The 13,199-nt window shown below is 45.2% G+C and overlaps 2 protein-coding genes and 1 long non-coding RNA gene across 5 annotated transcripts; 2 read left to right on the top strand and 1 right to left on the bottom strand.

Annotated features, from left to right (window-relative positions):
• The first annotated feature begins 191 nt into the window (after positions 1 to 191).
• LOC130540024 (uncharacterized) lies at positions 192 to 2,282 on the top strand. The gene is made up of 2 exons (XR_008954282.1): positions 192 to 1,700; positions 1,943 to 2,282. It is a non-coding gene; the product is annotated as an uncharacterized LOC130540024 (long non-coding RNA).
• On the bottom strand, positions 1,455 to 7,305 carry qrsl1 (glutaminyl-tRNA amidotransferase subunit QRSL1). The gene is made up of 11 exons (XM_057058853.1): positions 7,173 to 7,305; positions 6,710 to 6,869; positions 6,413 to 6,511; positions 6,243 to 6,339; positions 4,473 to 4,634; positions 4,216 to 4,391; positions 3,929 to 4,041; positions 3,504 to 3,696; positions 3,283 to 3,400; positions 2,965 to 3,170; positions 1,455 to 2,859 (listed from the first exon to the last, which is right to left on the bottom strand). Exons 1-11 carry the CDS (start codon positions 7,194 to 7,196, stop codon positions 2,642 to 2,644), a joined length of 1,566 nt encoding a protein of 521 aa, XP_056914833.1. The 5' UTR covers positions 7,197 to 7,305; the 3' UTR covers positions 1,455 to 2,641.
• Positions 7,306 to 7,360: 55 nt separating this feature from the next.
• rtn4ip1 (reticulon 4 interacting protein 1) lies at positions 7,361 to 12,939 on the top strand. Of its 3 annotated transcripts, none has more exons than XM_057058862.1 (9): positions 7,361 to 7,866; positions 8,240 to 8,391; positions 8,590 to 8,658; positions 11,051 to 11,175; positions 11,240 to 11,288; positions 11,468 to 11,607; positions 12,063 to 12,246; positions 12,473 to 12,522; positions 12,756 to 12,939. In XM_057058862.1, the coding sequence occupies exons 1-8, from the start codon at positions 7,551 to 7,553 to the stop codon at positions 12,497 to 12,499; spliced, it is 1,062 nt and encodes a 353-aa protein (XP_056914842.1). In that variant the 5' UTR covers positions 7,361 to 7,550; the 3' UTR covers positions 12,500 to 12,522; positions 12,756 to 12,939. The 3 variants fall into 3 exon arrangements, with proteins under 3 accessions (XP_056914842.1, XP_056914839.1, XP_056914840.1); XM_057058859.1 differs by having other exon boundaries at positions 12,430 to 12,522; XM_057058860.1 differs by lacking the exon at positions 12,473 to 12,522.
• The last annotated feature ends 260 nt before the right edge of the window (positions 12,940 to 13,199 follow it).

Genomic DNA, 13,199 nt, shown 5'->3' with positions numbered 1-13,199 from the left:
AACACAGGACATGGCGGCTGGCGCGCGGTGCATGCCGGGTATATTGGGGTCTGGACCATACGATGGTTCAGCAGAAGACCGACCTTCAAACATTTTTTGTGTTTTGTATATACGCAGAGACACGCTCTCTCTTTCTGTGTGTGCGTGTGTGAGAGAGAGACAGAGAAAGCCTCACATATGTGCTCTGCTGCCCCACACTCTGGATAGTTTATTTTGGATAATGTGTTTGAGCTTGATTTTTGATTGAGGCTGCAGATCGTTGTTTAGGATTCCAACTATGGCACTTGCAGGGAGACCTCTAATGAACTTTAAAATGACTACTCTATAGTGTGTTGCTGTATGATCAGAACCCACTTATCAAAGTCTCTCAGCTCTTTTCAACTTTTGGTCCCGAATAATCGTACATAAGTGTGGGGGGGGGCACATCTAAAATAATGGCAGTAGTAACCCTGAGTATCCAATTACCTCCATCGAGGGGATTATGTGACAGCCAGCATCTGTTTGCAAAAGCCTCTAAAACGCTTGAACAGATTTTAAAGGCTTTTTCAGAAAGAAAACCCAAAGAACTTGGATCAGAAAGCAACCTACAATGTTGCAAACCTACACACAATACTATACCAGACTAGACTGTCCTATACTGTACTCTATTGTACTAGACTGCCCTATACTGTATTGTACTATACTATATTGTACCATCCTTTACAGTCTTATGCTACACTGTACTATACTAGACTGTACTGTCCTATACTAGACTGTACTGTATGAGACTGTACTGTTCTATGCTGTCCTATACTGTACTTACTGTACTATACTAGACTATACTGTGCCGGACAGTCTAGTACAGTACAGTCTATTACAGTACAGGACAATACTAGACTATACTGTTGTAATATACTAGACTGTCCTATACTGTGCTGTACTAGACTATACTGTACTTTCCTAAACTCAACTGTACTAAACTGTCCTATACTAGACTGTACTGTACAAGACTGGACAGTCTAGTATGGGACAATACTAGACTATACTGTCCTATGCTACACTGTACTATAATAGACTGTCCTATACTAGACTTCCTCTAATAGAGAGTTCTGGTTTTTACCAACTCTTTGTATTAAGGAGAAGCACTAGGGGATAACGGAGGATCTGCTGCTTTCATCATTGTGACGGATGATCACAAATAAACCTGTTCAACAACGTGTTAGTGTCGTCAATGTAGTCCAAGCAGCCAGACCAACACCGTCAACGTCAACTCCTTCCTCACCTCCATAGTGTATTTCTTTAACTTTTCTTCCTGTGTGATTGGTTCCTCCAGGCAATGGTTAGGATTATCTGGTTCATTGATTTCATTCATTTGGAAATGCAGTATTTTAGGCTGGACACCTTGATAATCAGATATTAGAGACGCCTCCTATCCAAATGGATGACAGGTCCAAAATGAGAGACAGAAACAGGTCCAGAAGTCTACACCCACCTTTAAATATATCTGCATTCCATTCTGAATAGTAAAAACAGTTCAAAACACATATATAATTCCTCCTCTGCCAGTGCTGATGCAGCAGGTGGGGCTGACGATGCATCACGGTTATAAAGAGCACCTGGGTTTGGCAGCCTGTTGTAGATGACCTGCTGTTTGAGCCACATTCAGGATGAAGAAGCTGCTCCTGGGTTTCCTCCTTGTTCTCAGCCTTTGTTTGGTACAGGTTGGTGCATTTTTAGACATTTTAGTGATAAATTGAGGTGAGCTGTCTCTAACGTCTGCTTCTGAATGCACCGACTGCCAGTTCCTAAAGCCTCCATCGGACTGAGATTGAACCACACACGCATGTCACTAGTGATAATGTGCACGGCTGATCAGACACCATGAGCACACACAAGGAACTAACCCCAGTGATCAACCTGCTACATTTGGGGTTGTTAATGTGCTTTCCTTTCTGTGGTTCAGGCCCAGAATACCACGGTTCCTGACAACTTGACCATGCCGAACCACACGTATGCAGCTACGGAGAACACAACGGTAGGAGTGACGAATGGCTCCGGTAGGATGGACTGTTGGACGGCGCTGCTGGCCATGGCTGCTCCTCTGCTCCTGCACCGGCACTGAATCTTTTAGGAGTACCCTGACGCTTCCACTGCCCTACAAACCTGTTTCCAGGTTGCATCGAGCTCTGTAGCACACAAACTTGTTGCTAAGCAGATGCTTGGGTCATTGCTTTGATTGTGAAATGTAGTTGTGATTAAGCTTTTATGCAAATGTCAAATAAAACGTTGTGAAAGTTCCAAAACTAATTCTTGGTTCATTGACCGTTGAACTGGTGTGCATTAACCTGAGCAGAGTCCTCTAGAGAAGCTGGTATGTGGCTTCCCAGTCTGGACATGCTTGTTCCCAGTGAGATCCAGTTGCAAAATGGTTTTAATTTGTTGGTACAGAGGAGCGCAATGGCCTGTCAGACTACTGCTGATGTAAAGGAGAGCATCAACAAATGTACTGATTGATCAAGGGGCGTATCTCCATGATTCTGGGGGGGTGGGGTAGGAATGTGTCTTGGCAAGAAATGAACAAATGGGTTTGGAAATGGCTGCAGCTCAAGTGGGATAGAACATGAGGGGTAACGACAGATGCTCAGGACTTAAAACATCTCACTTATACATGAAACCCCAATGGTGCATCCACACTTCTCCATTTGTTCATTGACATTACAGCATCTTCATAGTGATTGTGGGCAAGAAAACCAACACTCTGCTCCACCCACTGTGCCACAGTAAGGAGCATCTTGTCCTGTTGAGCAGGTCCTATAAGCTGCAGACCAATGGGAAGACCTCGCTTGGATAAAGCGGTGGGCACAGAAACGGCAGGAAGACCTGGGATGGAGGACACATTTTAAAGGGAGCAATAAAAGCTCAACACTTCTGAGGCTGGAGGAAACTGTAGCGATGCTAGCAACCCACAAATTGAGGGTAACATACCTGCCATGTTGGCCGGCTGAGTGAATACATCCTCCTGAGCGCTTCGTGTCCGGTTGTCCTCCTGGCTAAAGTCGCAGTAACGGGCTGCATCAGCCAAAGTGGTTGGGGTCAGAAGTACATCCACACCTGAGTCAAATACTCGCTTGAAATCATCTGCGATCATTCGGCGGACTTTCTGAGCCTTTGTGAAGTAGTGCTCGAAGTTCCTATGGAGACAAGTGTGAAATAAAACACTGAAAAATACACGCTGACAGAGCGATGGATGCACAGCCGTATGTATAGATAGTTAGGCCTAACCCCTCTCAGCCAGGTCCTTACTGTTTGAGGAGAAAGTAGTTCCCAGACAATATTCTCCCTCTCACCACATCATTAAAGCCCTCGTGACGCGTGGAAGCATACATGGCCTCTGTCGAAGTCGCCACCGGACTACGATGGCCTGATAGAAGAGAGAGAGAAATCAGTCCTTTGCTGATTAACGCCATAATATCGTGTTAAAATGATTAATTCTCTCAATGATGAGATACCATACTGGCTCATACCGTATTCCAGACCATCGAAGCGAGCCATATTAGATGCCACCTCAACACAGCACAGGATATGGTAGCACACAATGGAGTACTGGGTGTGGGGGAGGGATACCTGGACAACCCGTGCTCCCTCCCTATCAAACATGTCAGCAACCCGGCGCCACTCTGCTAACGTGTCTTCTTGCAGCCCTGGGGCATGATATTCCTGACAGACATGAGAATGCAGAAGACAAGATGAGCTTCAGAATACGCCGTGTGATCAATAGATGATTCTGGACCACCACGTTTTTGCCAACGTGGGAAAAACACAACATCATAGAGTGGCTGTGAATCGGGTTTAAGTTGCTTGGGTGTTGCTGCTTGGGTGTCAAGAGACATTTGCCCTCAGCTCTCCCTCACTATCATGGACCATTGGTAGTGAGGGGGAGAGCACACACCTTTGGGATGCCTACACAGATGTTTCGAACATCAGATTTCTCAGGTAGCTCCATCTGTGTTGAAAGAGGAGGGATTGTTGTCGAGTCTTTCCTATCAAGACCTTGGAGGGCACCTGTGTAAACACACAAACACAAACATGTTACGGCCCCTCCCTATCTGTCTGCATGCTGGAGGAGTCTGCGTAGCTTGAAGGTCAGGCCAAAGCAGATTTGCAAGCATCTGACACTGACCTGAGGGGAAACTTTGGGGTTACGTATCTTTCTCAAGCTTGCCGACAAATTCTTACCTAAAACGATGGCTGCGTCATGGACGGTGCGGGTCAAGATCCCAGGGACATCCATGGAGTTCATCAGGGGGATAAGTCCATGTCTCGACAGCAGCCCGTAAGTAGGCTTTAAGGCCACCACGCCACACAGTGCTCCAGGGTTACGGGTGGAACCACCGGTATCGGAACCCAAAGCCCTGCCCAAGTACCAAACCAGCAGATTTTTACTTTACGTATTTTGGATTTTTCAATCTACATGGGAAAATGTGTCGACTCACAAGAACGATGTTAAGGAGGCAACAGCTGCAGCACTTCCTCCTGAGCTTCCACCTGTCACCACCCAGTCAGAGTCTGGTTCAGCTCCATTAGCCTCCCGGTAGAACTTAGCATAGCTCCATGGGTTTCGCACGGGGCCATAAGCTCCATCAGTACTGCCAGCACTTGGAATAAAATAAAGGACCAAAAGATCAGGGGGTCAGCTTCAGCCCTGACATCTCCATAAAAATAGCCAAGGAACACCATCAGCTGATGATGGCTGGGATATCTCTTGCTTTCATAAGGTACTGGTTTTTGCCAATGTTTGCCAATGGGACAGATTAAAAGGTTAAACATTACTCACCTCTAGAGGACATTCAAGACTGGCCAGATAAGTTCAGGACAGACTATATAAAAAGGAATAATGTGGCCAACAACTCATCTTACTGTTATTAAATTAGATTAATAAAATAAAATGATTTTTTCTCCAACAAGTATACAGCAGATTCCACATGTTTGTTTGTATCCAACATATTCAATGTTCCAAAAACTTTATTGTCCATCACATCTTGACAAAGCTGAAAATAAAAATGCAACTAAGATATAAAACCCCTATTTAAACCAACTGCATGTGTCTGTTTGGCTTTGTTTGTTTAAAGCCAAAAAAAATCATGTTACTGGTTTAAAAGTGTTTATTGATACAGTATCTTCGTGGTTTTGACCTGTCACAATGTGAAGGACAATACATTTTTAAAAACTTCATTAGCATTAATGAAGACATTAACTAGAATCATTAGCCAGAATCAACATTAATTAGAATCATTAGCCAGCAACATCGTCACCAGCAAACAAACCTGTCGGTGCAGCAAAACATCTTCAGAGTGAATGAGGAAGATAAAACTTTCCACACCTAACCCTGACCCTAGCCCCTAACCTATCCCTGACCCTAACCCAACTTTGACCCTAGCCTCTAACCCAGGGGTCGGCAACCCAAAATGTTGAAAGAGCCATATTGGACCAAAAAAACAAGAAACAAATCTGTCTGGAGCCGCAAAAAATGTAAAGCCTTATATAGGGCTTATAATAAAGGCAACACATGCTGTAAGTGTCTATATTAGCTGTATTAGCCTACTTTCCAAACGATAAGTAGGCTACAAATACATAATGAGCATTCATGATGAAATGCTTATTTTCCCTGCAGCGCATCCTGGAGAGAATGACGCACCACATGGCCACTTTAAGTTTAACTTTCATTATAATGAGATGTTGGAATTAAATATTTATTATACGCATTTATACAGCATTGGAAAACATTAAGAATGTTTGTCACGTTTTTCTTCCTACAGAAATTATATTAAAACAATTTACATTTTCATATTTTTGAAAAAGCTCCAGGGAGCCACTAGGGCGGCGCCAAAGAGCCGCATGCGGCTCCAGAGCCGCGGGTTGCCGACCCCTGCTCTAACCTAACCCTAACCATTACTCTAGCCCCTAACCTAACCCTGACCCTTACCCTAGCCCCTAATTCAACCCTAACCCTAACCCTGACCTTTACTCTAGCCTGTAACCTAACCCTGACCCTACCCTAACCCTAACCTAAACCAAAACCTAACCCGCAACAGGAGGATCAGAAAAAGGGCCACAATAATCAGATTACACAAAGTGCAGAATTTGGGCTGATTTCATATCGAGTCGACAAACTGGGCCTAAAGCCTCATTAAATTAACCTTCCTTAGACTGAAAGAACAAATTTCCTGAGAGTGGTGTTGGTGAACACGGCCCACTGATCTCACCCCATAGCAAACTCATCCATGTTGGTTTTCCCCATGAGAACGGCTCCTTGGTCAAACAGCTTTTGGACTACAGTAGCGCTGTAGGGTGGCGTGTAGTCTGCTCAAAGACAAGAGAAGGGATCACTACTGCATTGTTTAATAAGACTGACTGTATTCCAGTTCACACACACCTTTCAGCATCCTGGATGCACATGTGGTCTGGATGCCTTCTGTGCAGAAATTGTCCTTGACTGCAAAGGGGATTCCATCTAGAGGACCTCTCGGGACACCTAAGGGAGAACATACTGTATTTCAGAAATGACGCAGGGTGGAAAAAGGCCCGTTGAAAGGTTCACCTTCTAGCCAGCTGTTGTGGTCGCTATCCCAACTGTAGCAACATGGTCTGACATCTGCTAATTCTGTACATGCCAGCAGGGGAATAAGGATCTAATGAGAGGAGCCATATAGCTGGAGATGTTCTCACACACCTTGCCTCATTCTGGTTTCTGCTTCTGCAGCTTGCCTCAGAGCAGTCTCCTCTGTGACACTGATGTAAGCATTGAGATGTTGCGTTGTCCTAATCTGATCGAGACACTTTCTGCAGAGCTCTGTCGGGGAGATCCTTCCCTCTCTGAGAGCCAAAGACACCTGGAGAACAGAAGAGGTGTCAAAGTTTCTTCTTTGACTCAAGTCTTGAGCGTTGGACCTTCCCCAGTTTCTTAAACCTGGGTTGGTAATATCACCTACTGTTACTCAAGACCTTAGACAACCACAGAGTTGTCGACAAACATTGTGAGATACTCTTTAAAACCAGTCATAAAGGTATTAATGGCCGTTTTAAGTTATGGAGCCGCACAGAACGATTGCTGCTCTTTGGCTACTGCAACACGTTGGGTATGAATATGTATTCACCTGCGGAGGGAAGAAAGAGCGATAAATAGACGGACTGACCTCTCTTATCGTCAGGCTCAGCATGTTCTGTAGTTTACGGCAAGCTAAGAAATGAACCTCAGCCTTGTTGTGGTGGTGTGCGGCACCAGTAGGCTGACATGTTTGTTTCCGTGCCCGTCGTCTTCCATTGGCTCCCGTGACTGGTCAGTGGTTGAGTAAACTGCTCTGTGATTGGTGGGATTACAGGGGGGCGGATCTAGGAAGCGAAAGCTGCTCTCTACGGTAGAGGACGTTGGCGACATGGGACTAAAATCTATTACTTTCTTCTTTGCTTCAAACCATTTGCTTTACGTATTCTGATGTAAAACATGAGAGGGTCAGCGTGCTAAATCAAGATGTGTTTAATTTAGCTATTTTTTATTTACAATATCCATTTAAATGCACGCTTTTCCTCTATATCCAAAGAAAATGTGTTCCATTGGCCATTTTGCGAAAGCAATGGTTTTCTCTGGAGTCAGAAAAGGTCAGTTTGCGCGGCAGATGAAAGCGTGTTGGAGGTGCAGCCACACCAGACTCTTCAGCGCTACCAGGGTGTGCAGCAGCACCATGACCGCCTGGGTTATTGAAAAATATGGCAGCAACGAGGTTCTGCGGTTCTCTAAAGATGCCCCCTTCCCTGTTATAAACTATCCAAATGAGGTGATTGTTAAAGTGTTTGCTGCAGGACTGAACCCCATTGATGTCTCCATGAGAGGTGAGAGACAATGGCCAGCGTGAATTGAATTTCTGCTCACCAGATTTGATGTGCACGATTTCCCAGTATTATCATGGATTCTATGTTTGAAATGGCAAGAACCACATGAGTGGCAAAGGGACATTTATGTCAGAAAGACACCATTCATGATCGCTGAAATGAAATTCTGACTGTGAGAAAGATGAGCTCGGACTGTTGAGAACAGAATAATCCTGGTGGAAACTATAGCCTCTTCCATATTTCATTTACTTTAAAGACTAAATAAGTGAGAAGCTGTCTTTTGTGTATTTTTGGTTCTTACTCGTGAATTTGGCAGCAAATATTTCAGATGATCCGTTTCATGCATCACGTGTTGTGATGTCTTTGCTCTCAGGGGGTCACGGTGCTGCAACATTTTCTATGCAAAGGGACCCTCTAAACGTCCTGCAGTCCGGCAGCGAGTTCCCCCTCATTCTGGGCAGGGAGGTCTCTGGAACCATCATGGAGTGCGGGCTGGATGTGAAGTACTTCAGAGAGGGGGATGAGGTAAATCTCAGGAACCTTTTCACTTCACATGTATGCCTTGTTTTTGCTGCTCTGGTGTTGAACCATTCAATGATTAACAATAATAGCAATTGTGTAGGTGAGGGGGCGCCGTGATGTCTTTTGAGCTCAGTTATCAGCCACTTGTGAACTCATTTTATTGATCTTTTCAAGTATTTCTTTTCTGCGTGTCTCTCTAAGGTCTGGGCAGCTATCCCACCATGGAAGCAAGGCAGCTTGGCTGAGTTTGTGGTGCTGAGTGCCAATGAGGTACCTTAAAACACAGGATCAAAACTGTCAATCTATCAATCTTTATTTAGGTAGCGTCTGTTACAATCAAAATTGTTTCAAGGCGCTTTAGAGAATCCCAGGACCTGACCCCCAACAAGCAACAGTGGCAAGGAATAACTCCCCTTTAACAGGAAGAAACCTTGAGCAGGACCAGGATCATGTAGGGGGACCCTCCTGCTGGTGGTCAGCTGGGTAGAGAGAGAGGAGAGGGGGAGGACAGGTGGAGAAGAGAGAATAGGCAGAGATCATAGAAATACATTAATAGTACAAGCTGCTGGTATAAGAGTAGAGTGGGTCAGCAGGGTCGGAGGTCGGCAGGGCAGCATACAGCTATAAAGGCGGCAATACCTGTAGATGAATACAGAGAGGGGGGAGCAGAGAAACTACACAAGAAATTATATCATCACTGATCTACTTGGAGAGGAGAGAGGGAGGAGAAGAGAGGCAGCCATGACCCAGCAGGGTGACAGAGGTCTTTCAGGTGATCATAGAGTCCACTGAAGAGTGGACCCAAAAGCTTAGCCACTGTGGTAAACTCAGCATGGTGCTATGTCACTTCTGTGTCTCCTACCTCAAATGCAAGGCTCTTTATAAAGGGAATGCTACTGCTTCTGCTCATTTGTATTCACTCTCATTTCACTCATTTTCTACCGCTTGTTCCTCCACTGAGGGTCGCGGGGGGACTGGAGCCTATCCCAGCACAATGGGCGGAGGCAGGGTACACCCTGGACTGGACGCCAGTCAATCACAGGGCTAACACATATAGACAAACAACCATTCACTCTCACACTCACACCTATGGGCAATTTAGAGTTTCCAATTAGCCTAATCCCCAATCATGCATGTCTTTGGACTGTGGGAGGAAGCCGGAGTACCCGGAGAGAACCCACGCAGGCACAGGGAGAACATGCAAACTCCACACAGAAAGTCCCCAATCAATCCCAACCGGGGATCGAACCCGGGTCCTTCTTGCTGTGAGGCAACAGTGCTAACCACCACACCACCGTGCCGCCCTTTGTATTCAGTGCCAATTAACTGTGACAATGAAACAGTCGTTATCTCCTCTATACTAACCGCAACATTTATCAGTGAAGAAGCTCATGATGTCTTCACCACTAAGGGAAGAAGGGATACGAGGATCTAAAACACTGTGACTCTGAGTTAATTTGGCCACAGTGCTGAAAAGAAACCTGGGGTTGTTCTTATTTTCCTCAATTAAAGAAGAAAAATAAGCTGTTCTAGCCTTGCGAAGGGCCTTTTTGTAAACTAATAGACAGCCTTTCCAGGCTACATGATAGCTGTCTATTTTACAAGAATGCCACTTCCTTTCCAGTCTTCGCACTTTCTGCTTGAGGGTCCTGATATGTGAATTATACCAGGGGGCACACCTCCTCTGATTTACTATTTTCTTTTTCAGGGGGGCAACAGAATCAAGGGTGATTCTCAGTGAGGCTGCTGCACCTTCAGCAATAGAGTCAACCTCAGCAGGGCTAAGATTATAATGATTGATCCCTGGGGAAACACACAGTGGTCCTGGGATTAGCACAGGGATCACTTCCTTAAACTTAGCTACAGCATTATCTGAAAGACATCTGCTATAGTAAGACTGTTTTCTGAGGATAGAAGAATCCTTAATCATAAATGTAAAAGTGATCAAAGAATGATCTGACAGGAGTGGGTTCTGAGGGAACACTGACACATGTTCTACCTCAACACCATAAGTCAGAACTAGATCAAGGGTGTGGTTGAAGTTATGAGTTCCCGGACAGAAAGGAGAAGGTTTTAGCCAGAGGAGACAGATGTTTGACAGATGGGTGAAAGAAGGACTAGGATCTCATCAGTGACCTGGAGAAGGCACTCCACCCTTTATGGGCCCAGTTTTGGTCCCAGTGGCTTCACCCTCAGCTGTGAACTGGTCCAGTGAGGACTGAAGATCGTGGTGTGATGAAGATAGCCAAACTACATCATCTCCCAAAAGCAGGGAGCCAGTCCTAAACTGAACCCTCTCAATAACCAGAGCCGTTCATTGAAATTCTATTCAAGAAGGTTATGACGAGAACCAGTAACAGGGCCATGGCAGCGTCCAGCCCTCATTAAAAACAAACCTGACTTGTTACCTGCAATGTGGACCAAGCTTTGGCACTGGCTGGACTGAGACTGAACACCTCATATAAAGGAGTCCAGTACTCCATCCTACTGGAGAATACCCTCACAAGAATCCCAGAGGGTGAGCACATGCATGGGTTGGGAGGATGGCTGAGGGTCTACAACCCCACAGACTCGATTAATGGATGGATCTTCTTTTTCAGCTTTTTTCACAGTGAAAAAAACCTATTTGTAAGTGGTGTTGCATAACATGTCTTGTTCTCAGGTGTCCCACAAGCCAAAATCAATGACCCATACAGAGGCAGCGGGCGTCCCTTATGTGGCCACCACAGTCTGGTCAGCACTGGTGAACACTGGAGGACTCACAGAAGACAACTGTGCGACAAAGAGGTAGGGGAACGTTACAGTCCGAAGCCCACACAAGATTATTGAATAACACTGTTTGTCTCCACAGGATTTTGGTTCTCGGTGGGTCTGGGGGAGTAGGAACATTTGCTATACAGGTATGATAAAAAATATTGCAGTGGTAGTGTCCTCCCTCAGCCATTGCACAAGGTTTTATATTGTGTAAATCAGATTTACACAAATGTGAATTTACTTCTTAGGAACTGGACAAAACTCAAAGTACTCACACGCTTTTGCTCTGCAGTTGTGTTTCAAGGTGGTATTAATGTGTGTTCAGCTTCTGAAGGCTTGGGGAGCCCACGTGACCGTTACCTGCTCCCGTGATGCTCAGCAGCTGGTTGGGGCTCTGGGAGCAGACTGTGTAGTGGACTACACTGCTGGACCCGTGAAGGACCAGCTTGAGGCTTTGGGCGGGAAGTGAGTTATCATTGTCTATGGTGGGGGGGGGGGCAGCCTCGGTCTATAGCAGCATAGCTAAGATGTTAACCTAATAATTAGACAACCCCCTAAGTATGATTATTTGTCTGTCTATGGTAGTAACTGGAACTACAGAATTAGTGATAATAAGCTTTTCAAAGAGGTAGGCTTTAAGTCTATTATTAAAAGTAGAGATGGAATCAGTCTCCCATACCTGGACACGGAGCTGCTTCCACAGCAGGAGGGCCTGGTAGCTAAATGCTCGGCCCCCCATTCTACCTTTAGAGTCTCTGGGGACCACAAGTAAACCAGCATTCTGAGAACGGAGCGGTCTACTGGAATGATAACGTGTCACTACATCTGCTTTGAGCTTTGACCTGGTTTTTGATGTGGTCCATGTATGTTTTAAGAGCTGTCCTCTGTTATTAATCTTGCTCCCTCCTTTTCTCCTCAAGATTTGACCTGATCCTGGATACCATTGGGGGCCAAACAGAGCACTGGGCTCCGGGTTTGCTGAAGCCTTGGAGTGGATCCACATACATCACCCTGGTCACACCCTTTGTCCACAACGCTGACGTGCTGGGTGTTGCTGATGGCATGGTGAAGACTGCTGCTTTGTGGACCTCCAGGGTCTTCAAGGTAGACCGCACAAAACAGAATGTACATTTTTGATACATTCAGAAATGATGTTTATTGATTAATACAGCTTCTTCTGAGCTTGTGGTATTGTGGGAGTGTTGCTAGCTTAATGCTGCACCCAGGCAGCATAATTGTCATTAATAAATTATTCATCATTTCACGCTATTGTTTCCATACTGTTAGCACATAGCAAAAGGAGTTCACTACCGCTGGGGATTCTTTGCAGCCAGTGGACCTGCGCTGGATGAAATAGGAGCCCTGGTGCAGGCAGGACAGGTGCCACTTTTATTCTAAACTACTCAGTTATATCATAACTCAGACAGATATTACGTGTGATGTAAAACAGTAGTTACACTGACATTAACACACAGCTGTAACCAGTTTTCAGCAATCTGGAAAGATCTTTTTTCTTCTTTTCTTTATTTTCTAGGGTAGTTGAGAGCATTTTTCATGTTTGTAGTGTTGTATAAATAGAGAAACAAGACATCTTTGCTAATGTTCCTTTGCAGATCCAGGCAGTGGTGGAAGAAACATTCAATTTTCCTCGGGTTCCTGAGGCCTTTCAGAGGATGGAGAAGGGTCACGCTCGAGGAAAGACTGTGGTCCAGATTACCCAGGGCTGACTCGTAGCTTTAAATGTGTGGATAACACGTTTTTTTTGTAAGAACTAAATTAAAATCCTTTGAACACAGACTGTTAGCCACCTATGTCCTCCGCTGCAGAATATCAGTGAGTTATTTTTACAAAAGTTTACTGTTAAATTGTCTTTGGAAGAAACTTTCATTCAGCCAGTCAAAAGTGGGACTGGCTGATGCCCTACACCCTCCCCGATGACCCAACCTACCCGGAGGCTGAAGTGGGTGGAGGTGTCCCACTCTACAGGGGCCGATGGCACAATCAGGAGTTCAAAACAGATTGCGTGTCAATCGTTTGTTATGGAAAAGAAACTTCAT

Source organism: Takifugu flavidus, chromosome 16 (assembly GCF_003711565.1).
Source record: "Takifugu flavidus isolate HTHZ2018 chromosome 16, ASM371156v2, whole genome shotgun sequence".
Classification (NCBI taxonomy): Eukaryota; Metazoa; Chordata; class Actinopteri; order Tetraodontiformes; family Tetraodontidae; genus Takifugu; species Takifugu flavidus.
The sequence above is the reverse complement of the archived record's forward strand: the minus strand, read 5'-3'. Positions and strand labels throughout refer to the sequence as shown.

Excerpts from the sequence above, each read along its gene's own strand:
- rtn4ip1 (XM_057058859.1), top strand. The coding sequence starts at position 7,551 with ATGCACGCTTTTCCTCTATATCCAAAGAAAATGTGTTCCATTGGCCAT. Across the intron at positions 8,392-8,589 it reads ACTTCAGAGAGGGGGATGAG|GTCTGGGCAGCTATCCCACC; the intron begins GTAAATCTCAGG and ends TGTCTCTCTAAG. Across the intron at positions 11,608-12,062 it reads CTTGAGGCTTTGGGCGGGAA|ATTTGACCTGATCCTGGATA; the intron begins GTGAGTTATCAT and ends TTTCTCCTCAAG.
- qrsl1 (XM_057058853.1), bottom strand. The coding sequence starts at position 7,196 with ATGCTGAGCCTGACGATAAGAGAG. Across the intron at positions 4,042-4,215 it reads TGACGCAGCCATCGTTTTAG|GTGCCCTCCAAGGTCTTGAT; the intron begins GTAAGAATTTGT and ends GTGTTTACACAG. Across the intron at positions 2,860-2,964 it reads TCAGCCGGCCAACATGGCAG|GTCTTCCTGCCGTTTCTGTG; the intron begins GTATGTTACCCT and ends CCTCCATCCCAG.